This window comes from Styela clava, chromosome 7 (assembly GCF_964204865.1).
Source record: "Styela clava chromosome 7, kaStyClav1.hap1.2, whole genome shotgun sequence".
Classification (NCBI taxonomy): domain Eukaryota; kingdom Metazoa; phylum Chordata; class Ascidiacea; order Stolidobranchia; family Styelidae; genus Styela; species Styela clava.
The window spans coordinates 9,891,967-9,911,906 of NC_135256.1; the positions used below are offsets into that span (position 1 = coordinate 9,891,967).

At 34.9% G+C, this 19,940-nt stretch overlaps 3 protein-coding genes across 3 annotated transcripts; 2 read left to right on the forward strand and 1 right to left on the reverse strand.

Moving 5' to 3' along the window:
- The first annotated feature begins 288 nt into the window (after positions 1-288).
- On the forward strand, positions 289-5,398 carry LOC120328514 (bridging integrator 3-like). Its single transcript, XM_039395026.2, has 6 exons — positions 289-684; positions 1,064-1,135; positions 1,671-1,851; positions 2,694-2,876; positions 3,388-3,522; positions 3,794-5,398. Exons 1-6 carry the CDS (start codon positions 677-679, stop codon positions 3,932-3,934), a joined length of 720 nt encoding a protein of 239 aa, XP_039250960.2. The 5' UTR covers positions 289-676; the 3' UTR covers positions 3,935-5,398.
- Positions 5,399-8,017: 2,619 nt separating this feature from the next.
- LOC120328458 (uncharacterized) lies at positions 8,018-13,289 on the forward strand. The gene is made up of 6 exons (XM_039394950.2): positions 8,018-8,312; positions 9,047-9,161; positions 9,444-9,556; positions 9,712-9,812; positions 9,961-10,062; positions 10,643-13,289. The coding sequence occupies exons 1-6, from the start codon at positions 8,150-8,152 to the stop codon at positions 12,203-12,205; spliced, it is 2,157 nt and encodes a 718-aa protein (XP_039250884.2). The 5' UTR covers positions 8,018-8,149; the 3' UTR covers positions 12,206-13,289.
- A 3,004-nt stretch (positions 13,290-16,293) lies between these two features.
- Positions 16,294-18,398, reverse strand: LOC120327962 (uncharacterized). Its single transcript, XM_078114534.1, has 3 exons — positions 17,750-18,398; positions 17,407-17,573; positions 16,294-17,020 (listed from the first exon to the last, which is right to left on the reverse strand). The coding sequence occupies exons 1-3, from the start codon at positions 18,231-18,233 to the stop codon at positions 16,622-16,624; spliced, it is 1,050 nt and encodes a 349-aa protein (XP_077970660.1). The 5' UTR covers positions 18,234-18,398; the 3' UTR covers positions 16,294-16,621.
- Between the last annotated feature and the right edge of the window lie 1,542 nt (positions 18,399-19,940).

Genomic DNA, 19,940 nt, shown 5'->3' on the forward strand with positions numbered 1-19,940 from the left:
TCTTTGAAAAAATGACCAAAAATGGTTCTACGCTGTGTTTGTGGTCAAATTTAACGCATTAGATAGTTTTTTATTCCTAATTGCGTTATATATTTAGATAGCATATATCTTAAAGTTCAAAATCCACCCTTCGGTTTCATTCTAGACCTTATAACAGCGGACTTATTCGATTCGGTACAAAAACACGACGAAAATTTCCCATAAGACTGCATTGTTTCGCGTTTCCCAAATAGGGCACAAGATGGCGTCCATGAACTTGTTTAACATTAGGCAAGTTGGTTGCCGGCCGTTGCCCAAGGGCAGCAAAGTGAATATAAAAGTTATAGTCACTTTGGATGGCAGTGGTTGGTGTGTTACGGTAGCGGTGCAAATGTTTTAGATTCTCTGAGATTTGTCTAAGACTTCAAGACTAATCAAGTTCCGTATTGTCACTAAAATTAAATTTGACAAAAAATCTCATCAATAGCTAAAAGAAAGTCTGAAAGTGGACGGACGTAGGCGGGTACGTGCGATTTCTGATCCAGTGATCGGTTAAACTAGTGCCAGTAGCCTAGTGTTGAAGTGTGGTGGCCGGGTGGTGTTTATAAATTCACAAATCTGTTGGCCTGCTGCTCATCTGACCAGGGCACGTCTGTGCCTGGAAATAGCAGCTGTCGCCTGGTCGTGCACCACCGATATGAGCTTGTGAGTTTTATTGCTGTATTCTGGTATTGTACCGGTACCGGTACTGTTATTTATTTATTTTATAACAGTACCGGGTACCGTATTATTTTTGTTTATTTTCAGTCTTCTCGCAAACTTACTGGCCTCAGAAGTTGTTTAAAAATAATTATATTTTGTACAACTAGACTACAATTGTTAGGACATTCAGACATTACCGTACCGGTACCACACCTACCAATCACCTTTTCTTGCACAACTGTCTGTATAAAAGACCATATTATACATATTTGCTTTAATTATTGATTTATTTTTTTAATTTTAATTATTTGAAAGAGGGGGGGAGGTAAAAGAAAAACTTTTAAATACTGTGTTAAAAAATCATTTTTTGTATGTGTTTCAGAAACTGGTTTAAAGGTCGCAAAAGTCTTCCAGCGGAAAAGGACGTTGCCAGAGAATATATAAAAATACAACAGTATGTATTTTCAAAATTGAAAATTTGTTTTTCTGCATTTGTACTATGTGCTATGTAATTCTTAATTTATAGTCCTTATAATAATTGAATGTATCACATTCACATATGAATTTTTATTCTTGTTATATAGACTGTCCATATCTGGAGCAAGTTCAGATAAAACTATGAGATTTGATATTCATATTTTTTTCTATTTTAGCAATCCGATTTTTCGTATCTGTGTTAACTCATGTGTTTAATGCAATGTGGGATAAAATGACATATCCAGAAATTGGAATCAAAAAATCCAGTTTCAGAAGTTTTTAATAGTTGCTCAGTAGTCAAAAAGGTTATTTCATTTGATTTTCCCAGTGCAAGCTCAAACTAAAATTAAGTATTAATATGAAATATGTATTATCTGATCAATTTACAAACATACCCAATGATATCATTATGAATTATAATTACTGGTATATAAAAAATAATGCCTATTACATTCTAACAATTTGTCCATGATATATTAGATTAAAACACATTATTTCCTTTATTCATACAGTGCGGAAGAAGCAAGTAAAAGACTCTTTAAAGATGGTAAAAAATTAGCAGACGCTACAGTTGTAGCTGGAAGAGCTGCTACAAAAGTTGGATCAGACTTTAACACATTAACAGGAGAGAATGAATGTGGTAATATTCTGAAGAAAACAATGAGTGATTGTGGAAGGATGACTCAAGATAAAGTTGGTGAATTATTTATTCTGCCAAAATGCCAAAAAAGTTAAATAACAAAACTGCCCTATGTACTACATGGGAAGCTTAAACTATGGACAATTACAAAATAGTATACAGGGAGTCCTCGACTTACGACGTTGTTCTGTTCTCAAGACACGGTGTAACCCGAATTTTAGTGTTAGTCGGAACATTATACTGTACAGTACATAAATTATTCTATACATATCGAACTGTATTGTAAAGTATGGTACTGTAATAAAATGTACAAATAATGCAAAAAAGTACTTTAAAAACAGAAAACAATTCCATATCACATGAATAAAAGCAAATACTGTACAGTGCAGTATTATCTTTTATATTTTTTATGGAGTGCATTCGTAACGTCAAAACAGCGTTATTGAGTGCGCGTTCGTAACCTCGAAACAGCGTAAGTCGCGACCGTCGTAACCCGAGGACTTCCTGTACATGAATTTTTGATTTTATCCCAAACAATTTCACATGCCATTTTTCCAGATAACTGACTTGTAATATGTTAATCCATGTTTTCACTCATTAATTTCATAAAATTAGGCACCAGAAATCCCCTTAGTCTTGATGTAAGTGCTGCATGTGTTCAAAACTGTATAATACAACTGAAGGTTTTATCACTTGCGGAAAAGATGCAACTGAAAGTTATTCAATGATGCAAACATGATTGAATTTATAAATTATGAAAATTTCAACTTAAGCTAATGCATGAATACCGGTATATTTCATTGTGTTTAACTAATCATTTATTAATATTATGCATTTTTTTAATTTCATGCTCCGATCTATCTGACTTCATACGTAGACTCCATTTTGTATTCAGAATCAGCTAATCCAGAAGACATTGGTTGATCCCATGAAGAAATATAATTCAATTTTTCCACATCTCAACTCGCAGATAAAATCACACGAAAAGTGTCAGCAAGAATACAAAAGATTACAGGCAAAAGTTGATAAATTGAATGAAAAGGAAGAAACTGGATCAAATTTGGTGAAAAAGCAAAATGTTAGTAGAGTTATGTTTAAGCCAAATTTCTCAACTGATCAACAAATTAATAATTGAATTATCATTTCAAAATATTCCCTCGTATTCAAAACACTTTACACGAGTGAAGGAAGCAATTAGTAATCAATTATGGATTTAACCAACCAACAAGAAAAGTGACAATTTACTTTCTTGAATAGAATACTAGAAATTCTTAATATTTCTGTCAGCGAATGTCCTAATGCTAACAGATACAGCAACCTATTATCAATACAAAATAATGAAAAACATTTTAGCAGCTGTATTTCTGTTATCTTGTAAACTGTTCATCTCATATATAAAAAATTAAACATTCCGACTTTTCAATATATTGGTAGGCACTGAGTGCATATGGTGTACATAAAACTTGTATTTTAAAGTCAAACTTTTATAACAACAAATCTCAAATAAAAATGTGGCTTGTTAGGTCATTTTCTTTGATGTTGTGCAATACCTTACCATTACTAGAAATATATTTTGTACAAATTTTCAGTTGAAAAAAGACCTCACACCTGTAAAGGATGAATTTGAAGCAAAGCACTCCATGCTTCTTGATGAGTTTCCTGCTTTTTATAACAGCAGATTACAGTATTTACAACCTCTGTTTGAATCTCTTGTATTGACACAGGTATAACGAGGTTTCCAATGTTTTGCAATTTACCTTACCCCTCTATATTTGTTAATGAGTATTTATTTATTTGGTTAGCAGGATCCAATGAAACTTTGAGTAACTCCGGCTCCATATAGCATGGTAAGCTTGGCCCCAGCTCAAACAAAATATTAAGACTTCAGCTATGCCCGTAACAGATGAAAAACGTACTCAAATACATTTTACTTCAGATTATGGAAAAAATTCACTTCAATATGAACAAAAATATTTATGTTTACTTTTTTCTCAGTCCTGGCATCACAATGAATTGAATAAATTATTTAACACTGCACTCAACGATCTTACAAATGGAGAACCAGAACGAGATCTGGAAGAAGACGTCAGGGAAACATTGGAGCAAATCAGAGCTTTGAGTATAACTCAAGACTGAACACTAAACAGCATCCATTAGGTTCGAACTTTATGCTGCCAGCCCTATTTTATGAAATGGTAGTATGTGTGATGTATTTATCAATTTTTATTTGTCCTCGCATACATAATGAGACATCCGTATTTGTATACTTTATCTTATATTCAATCGTTTTATTAATACTAGATATTATATAGATGTGTTATGCATCTGGCTCATGCTACAGTTTACATTTTTACAACCTGATATTGATGTGAGTGTGACACAAACCATCATCTCCTTGTCAGGCTTAATTTAAAAATGTATATTGGAAGTTTTGAAAAAAATTGGATTGTTTTGCGCCCCTACTTCGATACCTGATTGTGTTTACCTTAGCAGACTTTTTATACTGCTTCAGAGTGCTACTATTTTATTTTTGTAGGCTTGAATAATCTTATCATTGGTGTCCTTGTATTCATATAATCGTGCTTATTAATCTTTTACCTTCAGTTTTTTTTATTGTATAAGAGATGTATATTTTAATTTCTAAAATTCTTGGATTGAATTATTTTTGTGAAAACTCAATTACCAGATAATTTTACCTTTTTACAGCTAAAGTTGATATAGATTAAATATTGGTGCTGCTAGCAGTTATTCTAAAGAAAAAATTATATTTTTAATCTGTTTTTTAAAATTGTATGTTTTTTGACCTTTAATCACTCCTGTAGGCAGTTTTGAAAATGAAATTATACATTATATTAACAACTGATGCTTACAAAAGTCGCTTTTTGAATATTCGCTTTGAATATCATTCATCATAAAAATAATCCCTACCCAACAAGAATTTAGCAAAGCTATTTGTTGGTCTGCTAAATTTAAACCTTAAGATTTGATGCATTGAATATTTGGCAAGTTGTCTCCATTCAACTGATTGTAGTAAATTATAAATATGTTTTGACTGCTAATTTCAAGGCGTTATGTTTCATGATTAATTTTCATTCTTGCAATAAATCAGAGTTAAATAAGTCTCTGAAATATCAGTCTTTTCATCGTTTGTCAAGTAAGATATTTGCTACTACAAAATGGATCCAACCAGTGAAGCTGTTTCATTGTCAGTTTATATATTCTTCAGTAATCCATTCAAAAGGTTCTTTATTTTTTTAATGTTGAATATTTTGATAATCTGATCTTTTAATCTCTCAATACTTGTTTTTTGATGCTTCCCTTCATCCAATTTTTGTTTTGAACCAAAAGTTGTATAAAATCCCTCCTGCTTTAGGACATCTGTATATTGGTAAAGATGTACTTGCGAGTACGAAAACCATGCCATCGTTTATTTTATTTTGAAAAATGAGTAAAAAATTTTGATGTACTTCATTATACTTTATAAACAAGTGTGAACCTTTTGAATGCTCCCTCAAATGAGCTATTATGATATAGATATTTTATTGTGATTATTATAATTCTTTTGTATATGTAATTGATAATAAAAACACTGGTTGATAACGTTTTTTTGTATATAAAGAAAGCGGGTTAAGGACATTTCCTAGTCGAAAATTCCATCAGAGCGCCATTTACACTGAACCAGTAACAACACTATAGGTGTCGCTGCTTGAAAACCTAACCAGGTCCCTCGCGAATCCTGTCGCGCGACTAACTTTACTATTTTATTGGACACGTAGTGGACATAACGATCGTTTCAATATTATGTTGTTGTTGTTCTTAGACACGTTTTGAAGATATCGCTTTTCTCTTTGATAACTGGACTAATTGCTTTGAAATTTTCAGTGAGTAAAGATTATATTTTTTGCTAGAGGGCTATTACTTTTATTTTTTGCTATGACGTCATCAAAATTATATGGTGCTAGGTGTCCATATATTTGAGTATAGTACTCTTGTTTATTTTCTGTACCAATCATTGTGCATTTGTTTTTGTGACAACAAACAAATATTGATAGATAGAAGGTGGATTCCATCCGTCTCAAAGTGGCTCGACTTCTTTTTCTTCGTCACAAGTTTAGCATCCAATAACATGTCTGACAGCTTTCCACGAAAATATATTCAACCACTTCCATTGATCTTATTGCACTTAGACTAATAAACTGTATTTCGCACATGGAGATGAAAATTTCTCGGCTGGAGTTTTTTTGGAGTAAGGTATCCGACAATCCGATATCGCGGCGTGTGATTCTGGACGCCTTGCAAAATCAACGCGTCTAACTGCACCACGGTACAAAAATATCAATACAGGAAAGTTGCCAATAAAGTGTAACTCGATTCAACAAATTACATCAATTTCAAATTTGATTTGAGCGATGAATACTGCAAAGGTCATGCAGTTGCAATGCCCGCAGAAAAAATGAATCTAATGACTGCAAGATTGCATTATTCGCTGAGTTCATAGTGCATTTACTTGTTACTATTCAAATGCCGTTTAACGTAGGTCTTTGTACAAATTTAGCTATAGATTCTGTTGCGGAGTATTTTTTTAACGTTTTGTCCATAGCATTAGCCATAGCGACTGGTATTATACGGATTGGGTATTAGAGTGAACAGAACATGGACTACGGAAGCAAATTTATATATTTGGAACATTGAAAAGGAACTCCACAAGTATGTGTACCAATATGTAGGAAACTAATTTTGTTCGCCTATTTTACATCAAGTTGTGTAAAAGGACTGAAACATATGAGTAGGAGGATATTCACTTAGCTAACACAGACAGTCCCCGAACTCGTTATAGAACTAAAATAACAAAAATCGGAATAAAATTATGGCTCAGCCCTAACCTGGTAACACATACTTCGGGAGTAAATGACAAGTCATTCGGATTTCGGAGGACTAGACGCATACTATAGTTAATCTACATTCATTCCAAAACATCGATTTCTCAGATGTGTTTCGTATATAAATTCGGCATCCAAACCAATTGAGTGGCCAAAAGAGTTATTAATCTAAAAAAGACGTAAGTTTAAATAGTAGTTCCATGATTGCAAGATTACAATCTCCGAAGAGAGACAAAAAGAACAATAATATAAAAATATATATAAAGCACATCAATACTTTTTACAGTTGAATGATCTATTTTGTTTCGCGAAATGCGCTGGGTAAATACATGCATTTTGTTTCCGCTGTTTGTTTCTGCTGAATGTCGATGTTGGGACATTGATCGCGTAACATACTTCGTGCTAAACAACTCATTGGTATTTTTGATACAGTACCAGGGAACTTTCAAGATGAAAAATTTCTCTTAGAGAATCGTACAGAGTAACCAAACTATTTTCGAACTAGTTTTCAATGCGCATCATTATCTGTAGGACAGTCGGAAAATTTTTGAAGTTTATCCGTGCTACAGGTAATATTATTCGTGAATGGATGGTTCTGATCTTGATCCAATCTTTTCTCGAATGACATATTGTTAGGGTTGCAGTCATCAAAAATAGAAAGTATACATCGATATTGTGGTTCTTTCAAAGCATAGTGTGCAATGTTTTCAAATCGAGATAGACAAGAACAACGTTGGCAGGACACAGTGAAATGCTTTTTGCCGACTCTCGTCTTGATTACTTCGCCGTGTTTCTTCGCAAACCGGCCGAGCGGGATTTTTTCTCGGGTGCAAAGGGACATTCTCTTTGTTTTAATACGATGCTTTTTGTAAATAGTCTAGGTTTGTCATTCGTGCAGCAGCGAATGAGTTTATTGTTTACATCTATTTCGAAGATGTAGTAACAATAACGCTTGCAGAATATCGGATGCTATGTATATATGTTTAATCGTGACTTCAGTCCTCCAAATTTTCTGACATATTAGATAGTTTATATAACAATTATATATATATGGCTGTCGTGGGTCAGGAAAGGTAGCCTACGGTGAATGTAATTCTATGTTTATAATGTCTGTATCTTATTTTAATATGTCATGCTTGTAGGCAAGGTTTGTAATAATGACTGCATGGGTGTGCATAAATGCACTCACTTAGTGACCAATTTTTCCATTAATCATCGCGGAGTTAACAATAACAAAGCGCTTTCGCTTTTGTATTCGTGCTCATCTCCGTATACTACGTCTTCCAGTAGTGTTTTAATACAGTTTTGTTAACGTAAATATTAATTTTGTGCTTGGAAAGATCGCCCTCGCTTTGCTTACTTCATGAAAAACGCTAACTAACACTAATAGATAAGTACGGTACTGTTACGGGGGAACATTCACGTCAACTTTTTCGTTCAACAGTATTAATTTACTCCGTATTAACTTGTAATGTCGAGCGCAGAAACTAGCATTCTCCATCCGGTCGAAACTCGATCAAAATCGATGCAAGAATACAAATCCTGTCAAGATGGCGATGCGAATAATTCAGCTTTAATGACCGAATTTCCTCCTAGCAGTGAACCAACACCCACGATGCAAAATTATCCCGCAGGTAACGTAGAATTTAACTTACTTTGAGCGTACACTGATTTCAACTTATGCTGACAAGTTAGGAACGGCACTATATCTACTTCGCGACCCGGACTGCGTGCTTATTTACGAAAAAAATGGGGGTTTATCTCCCACATTGATATACGATTTTACATAGAAATGTAGGCCTAAATCAAATATAAAGTTAAGTTTTACGAATATCCGAAACTCACTATTTCCGTCTCAAAGTGTTTACTTACTCGGCAAGTATTTCGGGTGTGCCGTATGAGGAAAAGAAAAATCTGGCGCTAGCCTCACGAAAAGCGTAATAGCATCTATTACGTAACAAACAATGTTGCACTCTCAACAACACCGCTGTACAGTAATCTGTTATGCGGTCGATGCCTACATTTAGTCATGTATTTTCTTGCTTGCCGAATTACCACCAATGCTGGTCAAATTCACTCTTAAGGGGTAAACTTACTCTTAAAGGGGTAAGTAAACTTACCCCCGGTTGAGAATTCTTTGGCCTAATATATAGCGACACTAAGCAAGTACTATATTTCCAATATTTTGATATGCCAGAAAAGTAAAAATAAATTAAACCCTTCTTTTTGAACCTGATTTGGAGGAACTAAAATATACTTCCCGGCATTAAATCATTTTAGTATATTTCAACTTTGGCCGCCTTCTGGAGTGAGCGATATGCGACGTTTGTACTATTGTTGTGTACCATTTCTATCATTTTCTGTATAGGCTCATGCAACTCATATTACGGTGGTCCAACACCCGCTGGTTATGCAGATTATACAGATCGATTTTCAATGGGATATCAGAGAATGGGTCCGACAATAACTTTGACAAGCCACAAGTAAGAAACTTTTCAGTCCATTTATCATTCCAGCTTCGTATTACTAAGTAATGTAAATAAATATCCCAGCTATGCATTTCTATGCCATTCATCTACTAACTTTAGAAGTTAGTCTGAATTGTATTATTTCGCTAAATTTATTATTTCGTTGAGATACGTTCGGGGTTTACTGATTGCACGTATTTGTTTTTGATTGAGCTTTTCCCAAAAATTTGGTACCATAATATCTCCTCCACGAGAACCAAATACACTATAGGGCTGTTAATAATTATGTTTTACCAGAATTCAATTTGGATGTCAGCAAGCGCCTCCTCCGCCTTCTTACGGCAGGCAACGATCAGACGAACCAGTTTTGCGACATGACCATTGTCTTTTGCAACCTGCACAGGCGAAATGTAAGTTATAATAAGTATGTTAGGTTAGCTGCAGTTTTATATTAAAATTTTTTATTGATTGCATCGAGGATATTTCAGTCAGATATTTTTGTTGGCGGCTATCGCGCGATTGAAATAGCATCGGTTATTATTTGAATAATTTTTGCGTATTTTAGCTTGGGCTGATACATCAGTTGAACATACTCCGGCTCCACCCACGACTTCAGCTCCTACGAAACCCAACAACAGAGGAAGAACAACTTATTCTGATGCACAGGTAAACGCGATTTGTAATGAATCGGCGAACCTAGCCATCAATGTACAGCTCACCCCTTGAGCACAAGATCCAATGTTTGTTATAGGCCTTTGATACATTCTGGTGTTGTTCCTTGCTTTAGTAATATAATGAATCTGTTTCCGTCTAGATTGCCGAATTGGAAGGGGTGTTTCATAGTAATCCATATCCAACTGCTCAAACGCGGCAACACCTTGCTTGCAAAATTGATGTTCCTGAAGGAAAAGTTAAGGTAAGCCATCAACGGTATCAAAACTTAAGCGAAGCATGCGAAATGAAAAGTTGTATTATCGTATAAATTTCATCATTTTAATTGTATCCCAAATAGTTATCCAACTTATCCATACATTCAGTGCATGTCATTTAATAGTAATAATTATGACGATGTGTCAAAACCTGGCACTTGCGGCATTAAATATTTAAGAGTGGTATAAATTGGAACATTTTAAGCATATTTAAGAAGTTAAGTAGACTAAAAAATATACAGTCTAGTGCCACGGTTCGAGTCGACAGCAATAAATAGATAACTTAGAGGCTCTCTAGTACAGGTGTGGCCAACCCGCGGCTCGCGAGCGCATGTGGCTCTTGCCCCAGTTTTATGCGGCTCTTCTCTTGGTTATTTTAAGGAAAAAATACTTGCAGACTGCGATTCATCTTGTTCCAATTATATGATTCATCGTGCATTCTTCGCCTTTATTCTCTAGTACTTGGCGTGAGCCATACGCGATTGTGTTTTTCTAGTTTATCAGTATTACCACTTCGCGAGGTGATGTATGTGTTTACATACTCATGTTACATACTGCTTCTTTTAGATATGGTTTCAAAATCGTCGAGCGAGAGCCAAGAAGATAAAGATGGGTTGTGGAGGAGGAAATTGGCGAACTGGCCATAACGAATCGAAAACTACCGATGAGCATACAAATCAAAATAACAACAATATGAAATCCGATTGCAGCAAACTTTCATCAATTGACTCTTCTTCCATTTCAATCAATTCACTTTTACCTTTACCTACAAAACCTATAATTGCTGCCAGTAAGTGGCCAGGGTCCTCCTGCATGCATCCGTGGAGAGCACCTTACCATCCCGAAGCCAGTCACTCATGCAGAATGCATTCACATCCCCAGCCTTATTGTTCTGGACATTCGGGATGCTCATGCGCTCCAACTGGGCCAAGAAATGTCAAAATGTGGAATTGGGGTTCTGGAAATTATATGCCACAGCCTTGCCATTCAATGTACAAACCTGAGTTGGACGATTACAGAAACCCTGCCCATAATTCATGGGATTCCCATTGTGCTTTCGGGAACGCGCCTGACATTGTAACAAAGACGTCAAAAGTTCGATTAAACGATTCAAGTATAAGTAATGGCGAAGAAAATACTTCTAATACGTCAAAACATGAAAACCCCCACGATACATCTGCATCCGAGACAGAACAGATGAATACATCGGAGAGATTTTCTGAGAGCGCCAAGATTATTAATCCTTATGACGCCGAAACGTGTTCCATTGCACCGACGTACAACTCTCATTTTTATCCGGGAATAATGCCGCAAGAGAGACGACAAGCAATGGAAGAACTATCCAGCCCACCACCAATTCGAAGACTAATTTTTCCATTCCATACTCTTACTGATGTTAAATCCGTAAAACCGGAAGCAGGGACAATGGGATCTTCTCCTTACCCTACCGTTTACACGAGGCCGCTCACGACGCCATCAGAAAGTGGATATATTGTTGGACCGAGGGGATATCAAAATCCAACTTCTGCCCAATTCAATATCCAGGCAATTAAAATTCCAGATTCCTACCAGCCTTATCCATACCTTACCACAACATCGCGCTACTCAGACGCCACTCAATATAATCTTGAGTCAGATGGATACAATCATGCTTATCACATGGCAAGCAAGTGGAATCCTCACTGTCCCGAAACAAATTCTTATCATATTCCGCCAGCGGCCGTAGATGACGAAAATCGCCAAAACTCGCTAAATGACCAAGATAAAGCCGTCAGCGACGACGGCGAGGCAACTGATGACGCAGTTGATGAAGTAGGAATGATGGAGGGTGATAAACAGGACGAAAGAGCCCAGGACGTTAAATCGTTTTGTTACGACACAGAAGGGTCACAAAATTTTTCGGCTGACTGTTGGACAAATCGTCCATCAACCTCAAGCATTTTGGTAAAAGCAATGGAATTTGCCACAAATGAAGGTGTGGATACTAAGGACGGCGTTGAAGATAGTAATGAAAATAGGATTTCTGGACTTGCTAGTGATGTAATACCACCTGTCGATTCAAGCGCGGTTTGGTCCAACCAACTCATAAATGGAATGTATCCATCGGTATCCGCTTCTATGGTTGGGTGAGAGCGTTTATATTATGCGACTGACAATTATTTCTGCAAAATGTTTTCAGAAAATTCTTTTTAATTTTCATAATTGTTAATTTCTTCTTAATTGCCAAATTAAGTTTTTCACATACGCTTGCCATGTTCCATTGTTAATGAACTTTTGTCTTTTGTATTTGATCTGTATTTTCTAGCTGACAATCAATTTCGGTGCAATATTGTATAGCTAGATAAAATAAACTTGATTTGGGTATTCACTGAAAAGCTAGGTATGCATTGTTGTTCCTCTTGCTGGTGACAAATTGCTTTCTCAATCTCTTGACTTGTGTTCCTGTTACGGTGTATCGCGTTTGCGCCAGGGTTTTGGTGGTAATTTTAAGTCAAACATTTACTTTGTCCAGTTCTCTAATATTATGAGTTGCGGTTTAATATCGATACGTTACAGTTGTACATAGATAAAAACTGAATACATCATAAATCAATTTGTTCTCACTATTTTTATGGATGTGGATCGACTTTCTCAACTCAATTTTTTCAATCTAATTTATCTTATTCCTTGTAATCCAATTTTCATTACGAACAAATTTGTATTTTGTACACAACTTTTCAATGCGAAACATGAATATGGGTTATTTAGTACCTATCCAGCCATATATTGATCAAGTTCAGCTATCTGTCATGGATGCATGATGAAAATAAAAATCAATTTATTGATGATAAAATATTAATCACGAGGTAATACCATCAAAAACATGCTCGAGATAATTGTAAAATATAACATTCCATATTTTTTAGTACGCTGGGTGTTTAGTCGAAAATCAGTCCGTTCAGCACCCGCAACACAATGGCCCATAAGTGAAATTTTATTGTTATTCGTTATCACTGTCAAGAAATATCGTCCATACAATGTTTACTGGCCTACCTTGGTTAGGTTTGTACACGCTACCATTCGTTACTGTCACAATCTATTATTTAATTATTGTACTACTTTATTTTTGCCATCTTATGAAATCAATCACGAGTTTCCATTGCCAATCATTTATGTCGCACTAATAAACTATTCGTTTAACTTGGGGAAATAAAAAGACAATCACGAAATATTATATTCGTATGATTTTTGTACTTTTTGGCAGTGGAGATTTAGCAAAATAAGTCTAAAATCATATGTATATTGGAAAGAAGAAATCTTATTATGTACGGGAGCCATACCACATATCGGGTTGTAACTCAAATTTATAAGTTCACCAACTCAAAGCTGGGATGCGTAAAGAATAATATGTTTACAACATAGCATATACGAGAGTTTTAATTATACCATTGTACGTTCAATCAACAGTAACTTAGAAATGGGGGTGACTTCGATATAGAATCAGTAAGCAGTAGTTTGTTTTCAATTGATACTGAAAACACACCACAAAAATTAAAAATCAACTCAGAAATAACATTTCAAAGGAAAACACTGAAAAATTATACTGGTTATCGAGCAGACATCTTTTACGAGGCAATACCAGTAGTTGATATAATTATAAAAGAAAGAATTTGAATAAGTAGAAACATTAGAAAAAAGTATATATACGAAATCACGTTTAGTTGGATATCATGACTCTTCCATGATATGATTAATGGAAAAAGTGTTACCATTTTTTACTATTATTATTATTTTTATATCAGAAGACTAGAAGCATCCTCCTTTACATTGTCAGCTGCTATGTACGCAGATATTTTTCCGCAGTATACTTGTTGTAAGCGCCAATTCTAAAAGCGGAAATGTAACGATATTGTAAAACATGTTCGATTGGGCATCACATACAACTCGTTTCGAATTTTGTACATGGCCTTGTTTGCGTAGTTTCCCGCTGAAATGTTTGAATATATTAATTCTGACGTCTTTTTTATAAAATTGATACAGATGTAGAATTACGCGGCAAAATTATGCCATATAATTTTCATATTTCCAATGAGTCACGTATTTGATCTTTACGTTAAACAGAACTAAAATCAAAAATTCATTTTGAAGTTTGTTTTGTATATACCTCGCCGACTGCAAATTTACATTCGAAAAAATGATTTGCTTTATTTTGAAAAACATAGAAAGATGTCTTCAACTAGCCATTGTCTGTTTCTTTAACGTAAAATCCCTGTTTTCATGGTTCGAATTAATATGGCGGCTTGTAAACAAATTAAAAATGGAGTCCATATCAAAATAAACCGAACGACGTGCCTATTGAACTGATCTCTGAACTTCGTGACTAGTATGAATCGGTTGAGTAGGAGACGGGTCGAATTCCAAACACCCGTCACTGGGAGTGCACAGATGAGGAAAAGCAATCTCCCAGTTGAAAACAATACTATTCTTCTCTCGATGCCGCCAGTATTACTCATGTCGCACCGTTTCTAGCTTTCATTTTGCCGGAAACAGAAGCAATTTATCATATAGAGTGCTGAACAATAAGACCAGTCTGTCATTGACAGATTATGACTACAAAATCTGTCAGTCTATCCTCGTTACAATTTTATAGTCGAATTTCTCGTTGTCAACAAGAATGAGAGAAAAAAGCTCTGTTTCTGGAGTCTCCTTAACTGGGAAATTGTCGATTAATAGAACGATATATGATAACGGCATTAATATATATATTGAACTGTACCCGACTTTGTAATGCACATTCATTGAGATCCCACGATCCGGTAACTTCTCATTACAAAGTTACATATAAAGGCTATAACATACGCCAATGCAGATATAATATATAGATTGAGTAAAACACCGTGTATATGGTAAATGTGGCCGTATTCTCCTGTTGTCGCTTGGTCTACGTTGTCGAAATAATTAATTCAAATGGCGTGCTAATAAATTTCAACCTTTAGAATGTGTCAGAATTATTTTTGAAAACAAATTGCTGTTCTTAACCTGATTTTAGTAACTAGTATAATTAATCTTTTCTTGACAGATAAGGGGAAATATTGAATTCATTGGAGCATGTTCGACGAAACAATTACCCTGTTAAGTATTGTTAGCTCGTTAAAAATAAACTATGATAAATTCATATTTCTGTGTAAGGTGATTGCAAAACAGGTTTTAATAAATATTGCTTATAATTAATATTCGCCAAGCAAGAAACATTACCTCCACCTCATTGGATTATTCCGAGTGTGTCAATAAGATGTCGGGAAATATTTGGTACATGTTGCCTATCCTCTCCCCATGCGCATTTTGATTATATTATACATACTCGTTTGCGCATTCTCGTTACCAATTCACAACTCGTGCTTGAAGTTTTGAAGGATCCCATCATTTAGGGCTTTTAGACCAAAGAATTATCTGCCCTGCTTCTATTGGGAAAGAATTTCAAATACCGACTGATTCTTAAATTCATAACACGGGATTGAATAGTACAGTTCGAAAAATTGATATTGGCTGTATATGATTTGTTGATAATTTTGTGGTTTCGCATCGAAGAACTTTGGAATTTTATTGTCATTTTTTATTGCTATTACGTCTCAAAGGCGCCTCCAGAGGTTTTGAGTGGCCTATGCGTACATTTATTACATACAAGATTTCATATAGTTAATGTTGCACACTGTGGTATTACGTATCTGTAAGTCTAAGCATTATTCACTTATTCATTACTCTCCGATAATGCTTATGGACTTACAAATATATGCTTGTCTCTCTTCTCTTTTGTCATGCATATTGTTTCAGAAGTAGTTTGAGACACTTTCAAATAACATTATTACTGCGCGACTGAATGCCGATAAAAACTGAGTTGGTACGGGGCATCCTTTCCAGGCACCCCGGCTCATTATTGTCATAAAATTTCCGCGTATATTTATTTGTATACTTTTACTTTTCAAAACTTATTAATTACTCAAACCCAGCAATTTACAGTCTCCCAACAGTCGCCAACTCAGGCTACATTAATTACAGCATCCAGGCGCCGTGATAATTGCAGGAAGAGCGCGGCACGTTCTTTCATCTAATATAGATCATTTAAAGCAATGTAGTCGTTAAAATTATCTCCATAACTATTTCACTTCCTAACAATCACAAACAATACTAATCCATTTCCACTCGATAAATACCGTATCGCATTCAGGCACGCGCCATGACTCGGTTAAAATTGGTTTGATATTTTGCACTATGGTTTAAAATTGGTTTAATATTTATGGACTATGCTCTGCTTACAGATGCAAGTAAACAAAAACTTCAAGAGAGACTTATTGTCTATTTTTGGTCAGAATATGTCATATTTTCTCACTTCATAGAAAGAAGGAAATGACCAGAACGATGTACATGACTCAACTGCGTCGCCATCCGTGCACACCGAATCCAAATCATAAAAAAAGCATATCAATTCGAAATAATATTTTATTAAAATGATATGAACAGAAAACAGATTTTTATTTAACAAAAAGTATCAATAAATTGCTGGAAAAGTTACTGTAAAATTGGTAGAGGCATCGATGCGTGCCGATTTGCATCAGTGATGTTACCCGCGTAGAATGGTGGATATGCCGGATACACAAAGTCTGAGCGTTTTGATGTATATATTTGATGCATTGAGTTTGCCAACAGAGTTTCTGTATTTCCTCGTGATATGGTATCTGAATAAGCACCTCGGACTTCCGAGTGTGTTACCGGTGACATTGTCGATGGTAACCCACAGTATATATTCGAATATCCCGAGTAAGCGGGCATAGCTGTCATTAACGGTATTCCAGGGCCGGAAGTTGAGCCAAGGACGGAACAGGCCGCAGCTGCAAACTTCGCTTGCTCGATCTTTGCTTCTTGCAAGCGCTTTGACTTTGCTCTTCGATTTTGAAACCAGATTTTAACCTGGTAAGTACAAAATTCATTATGTTATATAATACTATCTATTTACGGTGTAAGTTACAGCTATTTCTGTAGTAGCACCTCTTATAAATTCGTAAAATGTATCATACTTTTCATTTGCCTATTTTTTTGAAATTTCTGGCATTACATTTATAGCAATATTACATTTATATATGATTTATACTAAAGTTAGGTTTTAAGGGCATTGAAATTTCACTACAAAGAATACAAGGATTATAAATGTATGAACATTAAAACGTTCTAAATCAATTTACTAGTTCACCGCAGTTGTTGCGATGTTTGGTAATGATGATTTTCAGAAAAAGTTGCCTATTTCTTGGCATTAAAAATTGTCACCTTATAATATTATCACAAAAAAATAAAATCACCTGTGTTTCCGATAGTTGAAGCGACGAAGAAAACTCAGCTCTTTCAGCGATAGAAAGATACTGCTTTTTAGCGAATTTGTTCTCCAATGACAGAAGTTGGTGAGTTGTAAATGGGGTTCGAGGTTTTCTGTTTGGCTTGTGTTTTCTCAAGTTTGAAAATGCTGTTCCTGAAATATGAGAATAAATATTAAATAATTCTGTAAATAAAATAGTCATTGCAATTACAAATATACAGTAACTAAAGAAAAAAATTAATGAACTGAATAGTAAAAATGAAATACTTGAAATATATTTTTAAAATACATTTCTAAGAAGTTATTCAAATAATAAGCCTGTTTCTTACCAGAATCTGATTTTTCATGAGACTTTCTTTGTGGAGTGGAGTGTAACGGACTTGGTGAAGAACTAGGTGATATAGATAAGTTGCTTCTTGCTGGAGACAATGATTGTTCAGAATGATTTCTTGTTGATGACACGTTTTCCAAAAATGTGTAATCTCTTCCAATATGATTTTCATTAGTTTTCATAACATTCACTACATCAGCATAAAATCTGGGATTGAATGTGGAGTTCGAATTTTCGATTAAATTTTGCACTGTAGATGATTCCTTTGTTTTACTCGTGCTCCCTTGTTTTCCGATTATCGATTCTATTGAAAAAGAAAATCTTGGTGGCTTGTTTTCGACAGTTTCAATTGTCGTTTTGATTTCGGTAGCTTCATTTCTGTCATTGAACATTGTATTGGAAATGTCTAAACCAGTAGATTCCTCACGTTCATATTTTATTCTCTGGTTTTCGTCACCTACTGAACTCAATCCGTTTGACATTTCAGCTTGTTAGTATTCTAAATAAAGTAATTATATATCTAAATATTATATATGAGTTAAAAATAAGTCATTTATGGTATCTTAGGAAGATCAAATGTACTGTATCCTGTTGCCAACATGACGAGTCTTTTAAAACTGCACCACAAGGTATCGCGGCAAACTACGATCTGAATAATTTTTCAACGTTTATCTGATATATAAGTAGAGAGAGTGAAAGTGTAATTAACTCATCTCGACGCGTGCGCCAATGATCCTGCACGAGCCCCATCCTCTACCCGCATTGTTCTCTTAAACCCTAGCGGACGTCTTTCAAGTCTGCATTGAGATAATCGGTAAAGCGATAGTTAATTGCCGAAAATCGACAGACTGGCGAATTATTGCAACAAGCGATACAATACACCAATTACAAGAAATTACGATATCAGTGTTCGTTCACGAACTAGACCTCGACTGGGCGTCAGTCGTCTTCACCAGTAAGGACACGGTGAATGAAACGCTAGAATTCAACAATCTGGTCGTAGTAATAAGTGAAAACGTTCTTGAAACACAACCAATTTATTACTCCAAAATAGTTAATTAAAATCTACTTCGCTAATATGAGAAATAATTGCCAGAAAATCTTCGATATACCAAAACGCGGCATGTTGTTTTAAGGGCAAACACGATTTCACGGACTGACATGGATAATAAATTAGAAAATGATTATTCTGAGAGATATTAACGCGGATGGTACATATCGCGCCTCAACGAGCAACTTCTTTAAAGTAACGCTGTTTCCTCCATCCGTGTCGAATCGTTTCGACGCCCAATATTGAACCATATTGAATCGTCCCTGCACGCACTAATCTATAATACGCGTGCTTCCATATTTGTGATTTCTCATTAAACTGATCAGCAGGGTTTCTGTTTCATAATTGTTCTAGCTAATAAACTATTTGGGAGTACTTGAACTATTATTTTATTTTACAGTGTACCTGAAGCATGTTATAATAATATTCAAATTTTGGAAAAATTAACTATATTAACAGTTTTCAACTGCATTTGGTTATGATGAATGGGCAGTGAGTTTTCAGTGTTACTCAGTGGTATAATCTGTAAATTTAGCTCTTCATATTCTTGATGAAATGGTATCACGAAAATGATATCCAATATATATTCAAAATTTATTTGCCTCATAACCGCCATAATATTAGTAAATGGGTATATTAAAGTAGTTATAACTTCATTCATAAACCAGTAACTTTAAATATTGGATTTTGAAATTTTTTTTTTTTGAATATCACGATTTCCACACGTTTATACTATAATATCACTTTCTTGGACATACCAGTAGATCCTCTTGAACATACCTTTTCAACTCGGGGTACATGATTGGGCTCGATAGCTATACACCTTTCATAGTATATATTGAGTGAATATTGAATATTTCGATCATCGTATTGCGGTTTTTATTCACCCCAAGCAAGGTTAAAATGCTCAACTAATAGTGGAAGGAAAACCAACAAGAAGTTGGTTACCACCATTTTCATTAAATTTTTTCAACAAAATTTATTATATATCGTAACGCTAATAACCGAATTGCGTAAGTCATTTTTGGAGATTTTGAGTTTTTTTTTTATAAAATAGGTATTTATGTAATGCTGCGCACCTGTCTGTTAACTCGGATTTTATTTTAAGAATTCCGAAACCCATAAAACTGGAGATTTA